The sequence below is a fragment of the Hippoglossus hippoglossus genome, chromosome 22 (genome assembly GCF_009819705.1).
Source record: "Hippoglossus hippoglossus isolate fHipHip1 chromosome 22, fHipHip1.pri, whole genome shotgun sequence".
NCBI classification, from domain to species: domain Eukaryota; kingdom Metazoa; phylum Chordata; class Actinopteri; order Pleuronectiformes; family Pleuronectidae; genus Hippoglossus; species Hippoglossus hippoglossus.
The window spans coordinates 19382107-19397843 of record NC_047172.1 but is presented as its reverse complement, the minus strand read 5'-3'; the positions used below and the strand labels follow the sequence as shown (position 1 = coordinate 19397843).

The following is a 15737-nucleotide window of genomic DNA, read 5'->3' as shown; positions in this document are numbered from 1 at the left end:
CTAAAACCTAACATTGTTAATCGCAACAAATGAGATATATAACATGTCCGGCCGTCTACCTGCTTCTCATCAATCAATAAATATATTTATTTGTATAGCCCATATTCACAAATCACAATTTGTCTCATAGGGCTTAACAAGGTGTGACATCCTCTGTCCTTAACCCTCAACAAGAGTGAGTAAAAAGTACCAAAAAACCCTTTTAACGGGAAAAAACATAGAAACCGCCACATGTGAGGGATCCCTCTCCCAGGACGGACAGAAGTGTTAACATCTTAGAAAAGTCACTTGGAAAACTAGATGATGATCATTGTCATGAGAAAAGGAAAGACAGAACACTGAAGGGGAACATAAAGGAGACATTTCCTCACCACAGACGCAGGTTAGGTTGTGAAATAAGCATCATTGCCGGTAAGAGACCAGGTCAGTTAAAAACACCAGCTACACTTACATTGTCTTAGATTATGTTCAAGTTCAGTGAATGTGTTCTGATACTTTTGATCAACTAAATGCTTGAATACAAAGATAATTATATGAACATGACAACAAAACGTCAACTAATTGTTTTTTATGTCGAGAAACTTTCACTTCAATAATTACATGTGCAGTGATTGGTGTATTCCTAGTGATTTTCTGACATGTTCACCTATAGCTGTAACGTACCTTAAGAGCTCAGTATTTACAGAGGCTACTCAGGACCACGCTTTTGTATTTTCTAATCAGGAAATCTTACCCTCAGATGAGCACACTGGCCGAATTTATAACTAGTCTGGTGCCCACACAAATGGTCTCTGGTGGTTTGCTTGAACAGGGTGGACTGAGATGGAGATAAATTTCCTGCCTGAATTATTGTTTCCCTCTGCCCCAGTTTATGAGGTTCCATTCAGTTTTCAAATGAGTCTACTTGCCATTGTTCTCATTTTCTCTGAAGTCATTAGAACCGTCTGGTGAATCTTAAAATCAAGGATGGACCTCAATCAATACTTGGAATCGATATGGGCACCATATAATTGCAACAGGCTCCTACAAGGACAGTACAAATGCCTCCCCTGACTTTTGTGGCAAACATAAAACTGTTGTCAACATCAACAGGCTCATTTCCCCTTTTTGTTTTTAAAGCTGACAAATAGATGTAAATTAATGCTTGACCTTTTAAAGAAGTGATGCCTTTTTGCCGTGGTAGAATGGTATCCTCTGAAAATTAACTAAGCTTTTGAGGAAGCCTCAGGGGTTCCTTAACGTTTAAATTGTAAATCGTATGTTAGATAGTGTGTCGATTTTCTTTGGTTAAGTAAAACCCTGTATTCAGTATGGTTGGTAGGAATCCTCACAAGTTTAACAGAAGATAATCCTAACCCCTACCCCAGCTGCAGGAAGCCTCCAACAAACTTAACATTGAACATTAATGCTGTTTTTAAAACACATTTCATGGAACTGGTTTGCAGGAGATAACGTTAGAATGTGTGCAGGAAAAGTCTGGTGCCGTATGCTAAGACAAATCTTATTGTGGTGAATGGAGAAAGGGCCAATGAATCTGTAGTGGTGGTATACATCTACCATGAAAAATGGATGAGTTCTACCTCCCGAGACTAAAATTAGACAGAAACCTAATATGGTGTGTGTCCTTCAAGTAACACTGGTTTATAGCAACAACAAAGGAGAGAGAGGGTGAGGAATATATGCTACTCCACAAAACACTTGCCAAGATAGGTAGGGAAACGTAATGCCAGTCGACACAGTGTGGAAAATCTGATTATTTATTTTGCGGGAAACCTAAGCAGCCATAGAAATAAAGCAATGGCATCATCTCAAGCAATCATTTCATACGATATGATTACTGTGTGACTGTCCTTCAATGACAATGGTGCTGAGGCAGAATATAAAATGGCATAAAGGATAAATATGCAATGTAGTATGAATATTGATGCATATTTTTCAGTACCATCAGATACAGAAGTGAGTGTGTTTGGAAAAAAGAATTCATCGCCCTTAATAGACTTTTAGGTCCTTTAGCTTGTGGACAAAGTCTGCAGAGGATCTGAAGCAACAACCAGTTATTAATAACTTCCCTTTTGGGATGAATAAATCCCCTTTTGCACATTTGTTTCCACCGACATTATTTTCTATCTGTATGATGTATACCAATTATATTCTTCCATATATATATATATATATATATATATATCTCGTTATACTACTTCATAGTAGACTGTTATTTGGTATACTTTGGTGAAATTATACCCATTTATATACTTTATATCTCTCCTTATACATAATGTACATATAAAGTATACATCCTTGTGCAGTCATCTTATGCCACTGCACTTTACTCTACGTTTCTCTACATGTAATATTTTTGTCTGTAGTGAAAGGTGTACATTATGTATTCTTTGTATTTTCTATTTCATTGCCTATTCTATTTAATACTTTCAAGTGTTGTCTGTAACAAGTGAATTTCCCTGGCGTGGGATCAATAAAGTCTTATCTTATCCTATCTGTTATCTTACATTAAGAAATGAAGGTTTAACGATTTATTAACTTATCAATAAATGCTCTTAATTATTATCTTAATCTATTATCATAAACTCATTACCAAATCATAACCTTCCTCAAAATAGTGTTTGTGGCCTGAAGCCCTTTTGAGACATTCCCTCATCTCTTTATATCTTTTTATACCCTCATTTAGCCATTTACAGAAAGCACCACTATGAGAGGGCGTCGTCAATGCTGAGAACCGTGGGGAGTCAGAAATATGAATATGCATAAAGAAGCATGTTTCGATTTGTTACTGAATCAGTGATAGATTATTTCTGCCTTAATTAATGACCATTGTCAGTACAAGGAACACATGCCCCCTTTACTCGGGTTACGTCTTTGATTTTTTTAGTTTATTTAACATTTACTCCACTTTTTTAATGTTCTGCAGCAGTCGGGCTTAAATTGACGAGACATTAAAGTGCATTCATTAAGTAATAAAGTTGATGTAGTGGGAGCTTGAGCAAAAAGCCACACATGGAGAAGAGCAGCCTCAGCACTCGTTATGTTTGTGTCCACTATGCAAAGTCCTGGAGATAAGATTTGGTCTAAATACCTCGAGAGAAGGTTTTGGCTCTGCAGCTGCCAAAGCTCCTTTTTGTTCACCACCCAGTCTCTTCATGCATTAACTAAATGTCAGAATAATCTGAAAAATGACTTCTGCACATGGAAAATTCACGTGAATGCCAGCCCTTGGAACAACAACAACTTTCTGCCGCCCTTATTTTAAAACCAATTCATGTAATTTTTCAACCCACTGTGTAATGTTGCACTTTTCTCACTCGCTCTCACAAGTGGCTAGTGTAACTGGTGGTGTTTAGCAATGTTTGCGTTTATTTTTTTATTGGATGGAAAGGGCTGTACCATGAATGACTTTGGAAGCACTTTATATTTATTCTGACAAAACAAGCCAAAGAACAGGGTCCTTTTTGTACATATGTGAAAACCCTACACAAATTAAACAGCACAAATAAGTCAGCAAATTAAATCTATAACTTTGAACTAGCGAGTAGCACGTAATGAAAATTGTTGATGAACAGAGCACCTTGGGTATTTAACTTTATATCTCACGTGCAGTTTCTTCCAATTGATTGGAATCTGTTAAAGCTGAAGGAGATTGTTGGTCTAAATGTTACATTGAGCCTAATAGAGCAAACACAATGTGCCTTTTATTTCTCTCTGTCTATATTTGATGTTGTTTTGCTCCAGAAGTTGAGTTAATCTGATGATATTTGATTTGTTGTGTGATTTGAAGTGTTAGAGAGATGTTATCATGGCCAACCTGCTCAGATTGTCATCTCAACCTTTGTGTCACAGTGACTTGGGTGTTTATTCAGACATGACAACAACACGTAAAACTGCTGCTATGTATGTAACACCGAGCATATCTGAAAGGGCCTTGAATTTGAATTCCATTGTTTTAATGTGACAAGCAGGAAAAAAAACTGGCACAGGTTATTATGACATAATCCTAGTGGAAGGAATATTATTTAACATTATTCATGTCCGTAGCCTGGAAGCTGTGTTACAGATGGTGCCAGTGTTTATGCTCGGTGTTTCATTACTGAAGGTTGCGGTGGAGAATCGCTGCGCCGGCCCTCCCTCTTCCTACCGCTACGAGCAAATGCAGAGACGTTTCTAAATCCATAGTCTGCAGGGTAAAGCAGCATCCCTCGTGAGCCCGCAGCACAGCAGACACACAACAAGCCACATGGTGGAAGACGGGATACGCTGTTGATGGCTCAACAAGGCGCCGCTTCAGAGGAAACATGGCCACTGGTGCAGAAAGGAACTGTTTAATTGGCAGAGTTTGAATGCACAAGCGTTAATTAGCTGAGGAGAACACGGTTCAACTTCCGAATTCCAGCAGCAACCTGAAAACCGCGCTGGCATTTTGCACTCTGCAGGGTGGTCAGTGGGTGTGCAGTGTGCCGCTACTCCCAGAATAGAAAATACATTTGGCTTGTTAGTATTTGTGATGAATACGCAGTTAATTATCATTCATCTGAACTCACACAACACCGACAGTATAATGGATGCGTTTCTGATGCTTTTGCACAATTTACATTTCAGTTGTCTTGAAGCTTAAAAGCCATGTGGCTCGTCTGCTTCTCGTTCTACATCTTAAATTATGGGGTGGACATAAAAAGGCTAATCACTAGGGAGGTTTTTCTCTATTCATCAGACAACTTGAGTAGAATGTTTATCCCTGCTTTGTTAATTATCCCTGCCACAACTGGCTTCCTCTTTGCATTAGCATCAAATTCCATGTAAGACACAGTTAGCGCCCTGTTAACGCAATTTGCACGCACATTTGTTTGGGTATGTATGCGCAGATACAAAAAGGATTATTGGTTTCAGCATCCTTGTCCTTTCAGGTCAATTATCTTGCAGTGTATGTTATGTCACATGCTCACGCTGCGGCAATAATCGCCTGCATGTGAACTCTTTCATGTGAAATAATTCCATTATTCATGCCCGCTATTATATCTGGAAATGAGCAAAGACAAATAGTTGGGTCTATGTTTAATATTTCAAGGGGAAACAATAGGATGAATGAGGACTTTAAAGGATTCCATTGATCCTAAATGAAAAAACCAAGACTTAAAAAGAAGACGTGATTTCTTAAAATTGTCCAAACGAGTGTAAAATGTGCATTTAACATCTTTGCAGAGGTTGTAGGAAAATAATAATGACTTCTTTCCAAGGAGCTGGGTGGGAAATAATTGCGGCTATGTAAATGAATTCAAAGCCTCATGTTTGCAAGGCTGTGGGAAGAGGAGAGAGGATTTATAGTCGAGATTATTATGCACCGTAAACAACTCAAGCCTTCAATGTTTTCACCTGCAACCGCACATTTTGGGGGGAACTGTGCTAATAACGGTAGATTAAAGATTCAGCACTGCAGATAGAGCTTCTCACAAAAGCACTAATTTGATGGACACCTAAGGGCGAATAGTGTCCTGTCAAGCCCAGTTCTGTCAATAAAATTCATTATGAATTCATTAATAATTTTGTGGCGATCAATACTGTGATTTAGAGTAGTTTTTAAATTTAATTGGAACAGTCCAGCTCTGTCCTTCTCAGTGTAACGCGAGTTTGCTCTGCTCCTGTCAAAGGCCACAGCTTTGGAAAGTGGTTTGATAATGAACAGGGTTTAAGGAGCTGGTCATGACAGATAGACCCACAGATCAAAATCAACATGTGCACGGAGTATTGCCCGAGTATTATGGAGATCTCCTGGAAGAGCTGTAATCAGGTTTTCAAGCTGTACTCACATTAGAAAATGACATTAGAAATCACAGTCGACCTGAGCAAACAAGGGTTTTATCTCATCTCATAAGCGTGGCTTTTCTCGTTTCTTCATGTGTTTCTGCTTTATACTCCGCTCTCTTATGTTTCCCTGCTCTCGCTTTCGCTCTCACAGTGACTCATGCATCACCCTACAGCTCCTTTTCAGCTGTCAGATTTTCTACAGTTTCACTGTGACTCTAATCCAATTCAGAACCAAATCCCAAAATGCTCAACCCTGTAGGCTGCCCTTCGCGTTGACCCCCCCCTCACCATTACCATTTACCCAGAATTCTGAGCGATCCTGTACGTCTTCCATCTTGGCCATGACACGGAGTGTTTCTAAAAATATGGCCTGAAGGGAGACGACATATGGCCACCAGGGTCAGGCTATCAGAGCTGTTTACTAACCGGCCAGTCAGGGTGTGTACATGTTTGATGGGCCGTAGATAACATGTCTGTAAATTGCAAGAATCAGTTTTCACGGTACAACATATTTTCATAATGCGATCACCTTATAAAGTTGATACTGTGAACATATGAGTCCAATATCCAGTCACCAAATTGTAAAAAATACTGCAGGCTGCTGAAATAAGCCCTACTTCATTAAACCTTCGTCACTACAAACAACCACCTAATCCAACTCGCCTAAGCATTTAGTTGCAGGGGTCAACGACGTACTGGCGCCGGTACCTGCAATCCTGTACAAAACATACGTACATTCTTTTCATTCCAGGAACTGAGGGGGCAGTTCCAGGAATGTTTTTTTAACTTTCTTAAACATTGCAAACATTTTTGTTTTTCAATTTTGTTCTTGATTTCCCAGAATAATTCATGGATCTTGGTGAAAAATTTGTGATTTTTTTGTGAGTGTGTAAAATTTGGTCCTGATCCAAAGATCAAGTGAACTTAAATGTGGTTTTATAAAAGGGCTGCTGGGCCTTGGTGGAGGTCTGCACTCTACTGAGTTGAACGATGGTTTTGAGAATCAGGTGCATTTTTCTGGCTCCATCCACTGTGTCTCACAACCAAACATTCTAGAGGCTTCTTTGCTCACACTATCTTTGAAATTCAGTCTCATACCTGTTTTGGCTTAGCAAATGGTCATGTCTTTTTGTCTTCACCTGTTAATGATGTCAAATACGTGAGTCAACTGTTTGTTTTTCCAACTTTTACTCATCGGCTGTTCATATAGATTAATAAAGGGTCTGCAAGTAGTGATTGGGGAATGGAGCAAGGCCTGGAAGTGAGGCCTTTCACTCAACCCACTCAGTCTTAGCTGTCATTTATGATGTTTCACCCCAGTTTTATACCATCAAATAACAAATTAAAACTAAACTCACCATAGTAATGAACACTTGAACGAACTACCCAAAATAACAAAAACTATCTTTTTTTTTGTTTGGTCCATGTCCGATCCACTAACATGGAGGAGGTGGGGTTAATGACCTTTACTGCAGCCAACGACCAGGGGCCAATCGAGACGCTTTGGCTTCACCTTGGGGAGCAGTCATGTTGTACACCTTTAGATACTGTATGTTTCTCTGGGCTATATGATACAGTTTAAAATTGTAAAGATGCAACCCTTAGTTGTGTGAGAAACAAATACACCCTTTCCCCTTTTGCTTTTTTTGCAAATTGTCCTGTGCCATGAATCTTTTAATTGTGCCCGACTAAGATTCCAAGTTGAGCTAAATCACAATAAGAAGGTGTAGAAAGAAGCACATGAATAGAATCAGTCTCTCTTGCTCGTTCACTTGTTCACTAAGTAGTCGTGTGTCTGGGTGTCAAGACTAAAGTTACAATCAAGCGGTTCTTGTGTGTTCTATTAGATATAATCCTGGCGGCGATCCTGCAACACCTTATCTCTCTTCTGACTCTCTTAGGTCCATGCTGGGTTAGTTTAGATACTGGCTCTCTTCCCTTTCAGTAGCTACTACACTTCAACCTGAACTTCTACACCCTTTGTGGCCAACTAAAGTAACGTGACTATCGCTAATGGTATTTCTGTGGCTGTTGCAATTACTGGTATTTCTCTCACATGCTCCCCAAATATGCAAATTTAGACATTTACGTAGGTACAGTCAGACTGTTTTTATGATGCTGAGCAAAGCACTTGAGCACTGATAATAACTAGCCTACATTAATTCATATCATTATCGTTATTGTCAAACCAATTTTTGAATCAAAACAGTGAAATTGCGCAGCATTAAAACCTAAACAGTTGAAAGTTGCTCAAATGCTCTGTGGCATTAAAGGGAACTATTTTTACTCTAACCTTTGAGGGTTCCTCTCTATACGGCCAAGATTTAAAATAAACACCCTCTTTATTGTTCATATATAATATAAAGCTTTAAAATATCATACAATTAAATATCTGCAAAAGTTCAAATTTGGCCTTCACTGAGTGTTACATGTTCCTTAAAGTTTTGCGTAGATTTGGGACTACATTTCCCATGAACTAGCATCTTCCTGTTCTGACTCTTTTCCATGTTGGAGGTTAAAAAAAAATCATCTGCGTTTCACTCATCCCACCACCTGTCACTGACAGAATGTCTGAAAAGCTTTAGTTTGCTGTAAAAACAAAGCCCTCGTCCAAACAAGCAAGTTTATCTCTTGCTAATTATGACAAAGTGCCACACAATAGATAAAGTAGAAGTCGCAGAAGCAACAATTTAGTTTAGCCCAAAGTATCAAATCTCATCTGTGTTTGAAGAAGTGACTTTGAGATGATTATGCATTAGCTCCTTTAACAGATTTTCTATATGTGACAGTCATTGTCCAATCGATATTTGTTTCTCCTTAATTTTGAGTTCTTTGAAACCACAGGCCTTTAAGACAATACTTGGGGCATCAGATATAATTTTATCATATGACTGTCAGCCTCTATCAGCCATTCATTCAGTCATTCTGTGGAGGAAGAAAAGGGTCCTTAAGGCAAATAACTGAAAATCCAAAGAAAGAAAGACAGCGGTTGGAGGATAGCGGGCTCTGTATGCCAGATATGGATTAGGACATCAAACAGACTGCCGGTCTTCAGGAGAATCAAAGCTACGCCGAGATCATTTCTCAAGGTTATGCACTTGTATAAGTGCTGAAATAGTATTTTAATCCAAGGACACTTTTATTTTGTCATTATGAATATAATATCAGGGCAGACTTTTATTAATGAAATGTAGATTTTTCTCTACATTTGATTTGATTTTTCTCAAATCTCAAATACTTACATTTAAGAAATGAGATTGTTTTTAGTGGCCTACCAGAGGAGCCATTATTTGACCTTTTTAAGGTTTAATTATGGACAAAGTAAAAAAAGTAATCCAGCATTGCAGCAGTCATTTTTATCATGTTCTTTTTCCGCCACAAGGTTAAATAAATTACAAGGCTTTGGTGTTGTCACTTTGCTCGGCACAGAGCGGAGAGTGTCACACAACTCTCTGGTGGATCACCACGACAGACGGACAGCAGAAGGGACAACTGGACTGTAATTATTAAACAGAGAGGCAGGGAGGAACAGAGGCTTTAAGGCGGACTGATGCACAAAGAGAGAAGCAGGCTTGTGGACAGATAATAAGGTAGACAGACAGAGATAGTTACCAGAGCAGCAGATGGATGGGCAAAAAGACAGGTCGACAAATAGCAAGGCAGCCAGAGTGACAGCTCGGAAACACCTTAAACTAGGCTCCGCTCTACCAATGAAACTGAATTTCCAGGACTGTATTCTATTTGTGTGTTCCCTCAATGCGAGGACCAAAGGAATATGAAAAAGATGTCACCCTCCTTACTCTATTTCTTCCTTTTTTCATTAATTTGATTGGCAGACTACACAGAGCGGATGGGAGTAAGGGTTTGTAGTTGCTGTGGCAACGGCCTGCTCTTTGTTAAAGGCTACATTCCTGGCATCTGATGTGTCTGCGCGGCGATCGATAAAAACCCAGCCTGCAGGGACTGATGAACGGACTAGGGCTTTTGCCAGGCCAGGCAGGACTGGAGAGAGAAAAGGAGTTAGGTGGAAGATGTGTGAACAGGAGGACGGAGAGATAAAACAGGCATAGATAGAAGGAAGAGGGAGAGAGGGGAGATACGGAGATGCGAGCAGCGCTGTTGCTGAGCCGGGCGGAGGGGTGAGTGCTGTGGGAAAGAAAACGAGTGAGCGAGTGAGCGCGTGTGTGCGTGTGTGCGTGTGTGTGTGTGTGTGTGTTTGTGTGAGCATGCTCGGCAGCTCCTTCATCTCAGCTATTTTCTGAATGTCACTCACTTCACTATCAAAGTAACGCATGTGTCTGTCTGTGTGCTCATCATCCGCTTACCTTGGCAGGATCACACTTTGCAGTGATTGACAGAGCTCTGCAAGCAGCCCAAACAGCTTTTTAAATGCGCCTTTCATATTTCTTGAATTTTTCTCTGCGCCTTTATGATCGTGCATTCAAATTTCCTCCACTGGCGGACGTGTCTCATGTTTTGCACACCTAATTGGCAAAGATAGCCACGAGCAGAATACAGATACTACTGGTAATGAGGCAATTATGGTCCGCCGCTCTGTCTGCGTAGCCATCTGTCAATTCAACAACCTGTGGCTGCTGGTTTTCTGTCAAGGTCCGTGCCATTCTGAGCTGTGGAGAGGCATGGCTTTCACAGAACATAATGTTCAACAGTTGAACTCCTTTCGCTCATTACCCTGCCGTTATCTCGTCTTCCCGGAACACCCTCCTACCACACGCACACACACATGCCTACAGTGGCTGTGAATTGGAGCCACGTACATGAGCAAAATGTGAAGAGAAAGCCAGGAAGCAACACCCACAGACCCAGTTCATTGAATGTGCAAGAAATGATTAAATTATTTAATCACTGTACATTTTATTAATTTCTCCATATGCTGCAGCGCTCTTCAACCGACTGGAGTAAACTAATGGGGCCACAAAGTTATTCTCATCTTATCTGTGACTTTTACCATGTAGAGTAATGCCATAACATCATCGTCAGCTGCTGCCTATGCTGTTTGCTACTGAGAGAGTGGCTGCAGTCCTGTAGGGTTGCTCCATACTGTATAGATTAGAAATAAAATGAATTTAACATGAGATAAAACTTCACTGATTGCTGTGGAAAAGCCTTTCATGAAAAAAGTGAATCAAATAACAAGCAGTGTGAGGAAACTGGAAGAGTGATGAAGAAACTGTTGCCAGGATTATGCAAATGTATGCATGTGTTATTTTTTCCACAGTTCTTGTGCTTATTGCTTGCTCTTTTCTGATTTAATATTAAATAGGGTGAATTCGAGTAATCTGAGACATTTTTAGCAATTTTGACATTTGTGACCTATTCCGATATCTGTTTTACACATTAGATCAACATATTATACCTTTCTGTAATACTTAACATGTTTTCTAACCACAGCAGGAGAATAAATGGAGATACTGTTGGGTTTCTCTATGAATTTTAAGGTCTTGACAAATATGTTATGATTTGGCCCTTAAAATTGAACTGAATTGAATACCTTTTATGATAGTTCATTCTTCTTTTTGCCATGGATTTTTTTTGTGAAGCACTTTGTAATCTTGTTTAGATAAGTGCTATACAAATGTTAATTTAAGCCTAAATCACATTGCTTTAAGCTCAATATTACCAATTTTTAAAAGCATTATGAAAAAATGACTGAGAAAATTAATTGGAAAATGTATGTTATTCATAGCAATGTCATTATTACATAATAACATGTAAAAGTAATTTTTTTAATGAAGAACCCTATTTTAAATAAAGAAACTATATTATTAATTTAAAACATTGTGTAATACAGTTTAAAAAATCAATCAAAATGTAATATACAGCAAGCAACAATAACAGTCTATTAATTCAGTTAATCACCATTGTATTGCCGCGACACAGGGAGGGAACAAACAGTGCTTGCAGACTCTTTTTGGATCTTTTTGGATCATCTCTGTTTTAGAGAGTATGTGCTGGTTAACTAACCAGACAATCAGTTTATCAGACAGGGACAGACTGTATTTACCATTAAATTCTTAATGACTTAATGAACTGCAGATCATATGTTACATCTCTGTAGTTTATCTTTTGTTTTAGTTCAGGAAGTCTTTTAATGGATATTTACCCCATTTAGAGAACTTAAGTGACTGTCCCAGATTAGTACCACATTATCAATCAGATTTGATAAATTGGACAGCTAAACATCGTTTTTAATTTTCTATATCAATATATATATATATATATATATATATATATATATATATTTTGTTGCTTGAATACATCACAAACCTAATTTAATAATAATCAGGAACATTGTCTAATTTATGACATTTATATCATTAATCTTGTCAAAATCTGACCTTGTCATGCAATTCCAAGGACGTCCTTCTGATTGACATTTACCCCGCCCCTTTCCTTGACATCACTCCCATGAAGTCATGTGATTTAAGTCACATGATGTCCATGCCAAAGTTAGATTAAAAGTCCTGCTGACGAGATTTTGTTGGAACGGGAAATAAACAGACTGAAGCTTAGGTGTCGTACATTATTATATTGATTGATGCACAGTGGTACATACAGTTGACGCTTAAACACAACATTGTTAGTAAATAAATCGATTCATATTGAAATCCAGTGCAGATAAAATGAGCCACTGAGTCAGTATGTTGATCAGTCATTAAGAAATCTTCTATATACATTTCCATTCATTTTATACTGGAGTTATGTGGGCCAGGCAAATGTTGCTGTAATCTCTGTGGACCGATTTACAGATATTTCCTGTTTAGATTGCCAACACTTGCCACATGTTCCATTTCCTACATCCCCCTTCCGCTACACACACTTGCACACACACACACACACACACACACACACACTTGCACACACACACACACACACGCACACACACACACACACACACACACACACACACACACACACATATATATATAAATATTCTGTACACTCCATTATCAGAATACACAGTAGCACGAATACACAGTAGCACGCATGTAGGCACAAGAAATCCACATGGGCACTTGCCCCTCTCTAACGAAGGTCACTTCTCACCATTGAGCTGAAACATCTTCCATTCTCATAAAACATCTCCAGTTAGCCTCCTGCAACCTTTTGTGCTAACACACTGGTGAACATTCACATTTTTTTCTGCAGCTGATATTTCTCTCGCCATGTCTTGCCCTGCTGTGAATGTCCGTTATATCCTCATTGCTAGGAAACGGGACAGATCATTAAGAGAGAAAAGACTTGGGCAGACAGTGTAAAAGGTTGAAAATGTAAGAAGGTGTGGGGCCCGCAGGTTACGACAGTCTGAGTTGAGATGAGTATGCAGCAGTCTAACATTTTTTTTTGTTCTTGTATTGTGTCTTGTAGGGCTTAATCGTGATGGTGCTCTGTATGGACAAGAAGCTGTGCCATGACAGAGGGCAACGTGGGTAAAAGAGACATGCGACACCCAGCCCCGCATCACTGCCACCTCATCCTGGGTGGGGCATTGGTGCTTCTCCTGGTCAGCTCAGCCTTCAGCTGCCCCGCCCGATGTGAGTGCTCCGCCCAAAGCAAGTCGGTTAGTTGCCACCGCAAGCGGCTGCCCACTATCCCTGAAGGCATCCCCATTGAAACGCGCGTCCTGGACCTCAGCAAGAACAAACTACGCATCGTCACACCGGATAACTTCTCTTCATTCCAGCAGCTGGAGGACCTGGATCTCAGTGACAACCTCATCAGCGTGGTGGAGCCCGGCTCATTTCGCTCTCAGCTTGCTCTACGCTCGCTCAGCTTCCGCAGTAACGTGCTTCAGCTGATTCCTGCCGGCGTACTGTCCGGCCTGACCAACCTCACCCGCCTTGACATCAGCCACAACCGACTGGTGGTTCTCCTGGATCATGCCTTCCAAGATCTGCGCAGGTTATCATCCCTGGAGGTGGGTGATAATGAGCTAGTTTTTATCTCTCAGCGGGCTTTTACAGGGTTACTTGGACTCCAAATTTTGACCCTGGAACGTTCCAACCTGACCGTGGTCCCTACTGAGGCTCTGGCACATCTGCACAGCCTGGTCGAACTGCGCATGCGCTACCTGAGCATTAGTTTTCTAAAGCCTTTCTCCTTTAAGAGGTTATCTCGTCTCCGCACACTAGAGATTGATTACTGGCCCTGGCTGGACACGCTACCCCCCCTCTCCCTGCATGGACTCAACCTTACAATGTTGTTCATAACCAACACAAACCTGTCTGCCTTGCCCGGTGCAGCGCTGCGTAACCTACCCTACCTCACTCATCTCAACTTGTCCAACTGCCGCATCCAGCACATCCATCAGGGAGAGCTGGGCCAACTCCCACATCTGCTGGAGCTCCGCCTCCAAGGGGCTCAGCTGCTTTCTATTGAGCCGTTTGCTTTTGTGGGCCTCAAATCGTTGAAACTATTGGATGTGTCACAGAACCGCCTGGACTCTCTGGAGAGGGGAGTGTTTGCCTCACCAGAGAGCCTCCAGAGGCTTTGTCTGGGAGGAAATCCATTAGTGTGCGACTGCAGATTGCTTTGGCTGCTCAATAGCCACAAGCCCCCATCTCTGCAGATTCTGGATGTCCAGCCTGAGTGCACCGCCCCCGAGCACCTCCTGGGGAAAAATCTGCGTGACCTCAAGGAGCCTCTGGTGTCCAGGTACATGACCTGCACTAAACCACGAATTGGGCCCAACACGACCCAGTTGCTGATGGCTGATGAGGGTCAGCCCGCCCGCCTCAGCTGCATGGCAGAGGGAGCGCCGCGGCCCTCTGTGGTCTGGATTACACCTCACAGACGCTATGTCACAGCCAAGAGCAGTGGTAGGGTGGAAGTCCAACCAGATGGTACCCTGGAGATCAAGGCAGCGGAGCTGCATGACAGCGGGGTTTACTTGTGTATTGCCAGTAACCCTGCTGGCAATGCTAGTCTGTCAGCCTCTTTAGCTGTGAAGAGCCTGAGCATTGGGGACAGATCTCCCTACAGCAACAGGAGCTCAAACTATTTGACAGACTCTAACAGCACATGGGGGAATGGGACGGTACTGTACAACATGACAGTCCCTATAGACATTAAGACTATCATTATATCTACAGCCATGGGCTGCCTGTCCTTCCTAGGTGTGGTCGTGTTCTGCTTCCTGATTCTGTTCATCTGGAGCCGAGGGAAAGGACGCCATAAGAGCAACTTTGATATTGAATATGTCCCTCGCAAATCCAACGGGGCAGCAGCTGAGGTGACAGAAACAAGCGGCCCGAGACGGGTCAACATGAAAATGATTTGAACATACGATACGATAACAACGTCAACAACACAGTAAACACATATCAGTTGAAAAAAAGTTTTTTCTATGACACAGTGGATTTGTGACAAACGACAGTGATGTACTATTATAGTGGGTGTCAATATGACGGTGATTTAGTGATGAAGTGGACATGTGAATATACAAAGTGATACATGAAACTGTGGACGTGTTTATATGAAATAATGTTCTCATACAGTACATTGAATATACTACTATAACCAACATATCAATATGGGAGTGATATAGTGCTGCACTAGGCATGTGTTTCAGTGGTGATGTGATGAGTAATGATGTTGTCGACTCACCGTGACATCAAGGTGAAGGAGGGAGCCACTGGGAGTGACAGGGGACATCTTCGCGTGGCAGTAGAGCTATCACCGCTGCAACATGTCAGGACTAAATTGTCTAATACCCATCTTAGCTGCAGTGTGAAAGGGATGCGTGTTGTGTTCATGTGTGCGCGCATGTGTGTATGTGTGAGTGCATCGGTGTGCGCATGTTGCATTCGTGTGTTTCTTTGTGCATGTGCACGCATTGCCTTTCTTGTTGGACGGAACAATGAAAACGAATGATAGGGTCCAAAGCATTTTTCCAGGCCTTTGTT

General features: G+C 41.0%; 1 protein-coding gene across 4 annotated transcripts in view; it reads left to right on the top strand.

Moving 5' to 3' along the window:
• lingo2b (leucine rich repeat and Ig domain containing 2b) overlaps positions 1-15133 on the top strand; it is a 37485-nt gene extending 22352 nt beyond the window's left edge. For 3 of the 4 annotated variants that reach the window (XM_034576853.1, XM_034576855.1, XM_034576856.1), the window contains exon 2: positions 13201-15133. In XM_034576853.1, the coding sequence (XP_034432744.1) occupies positions 13244-15112 (1869 nt within the window). In that variant the 5' untranslated portion in view covers positions 13201-13243 and the 3' untranslated portion in view covers positions 15113-15133. Of the gene's footprint in view, positions 1-9288; positions 9951-13200 lie in introns of those variants that run through there. The other variant, XM_034576854.1, reaches the window with a different exon arrangement.
• Positions 15134-15737: the final 604 nt, after the last annotated feature.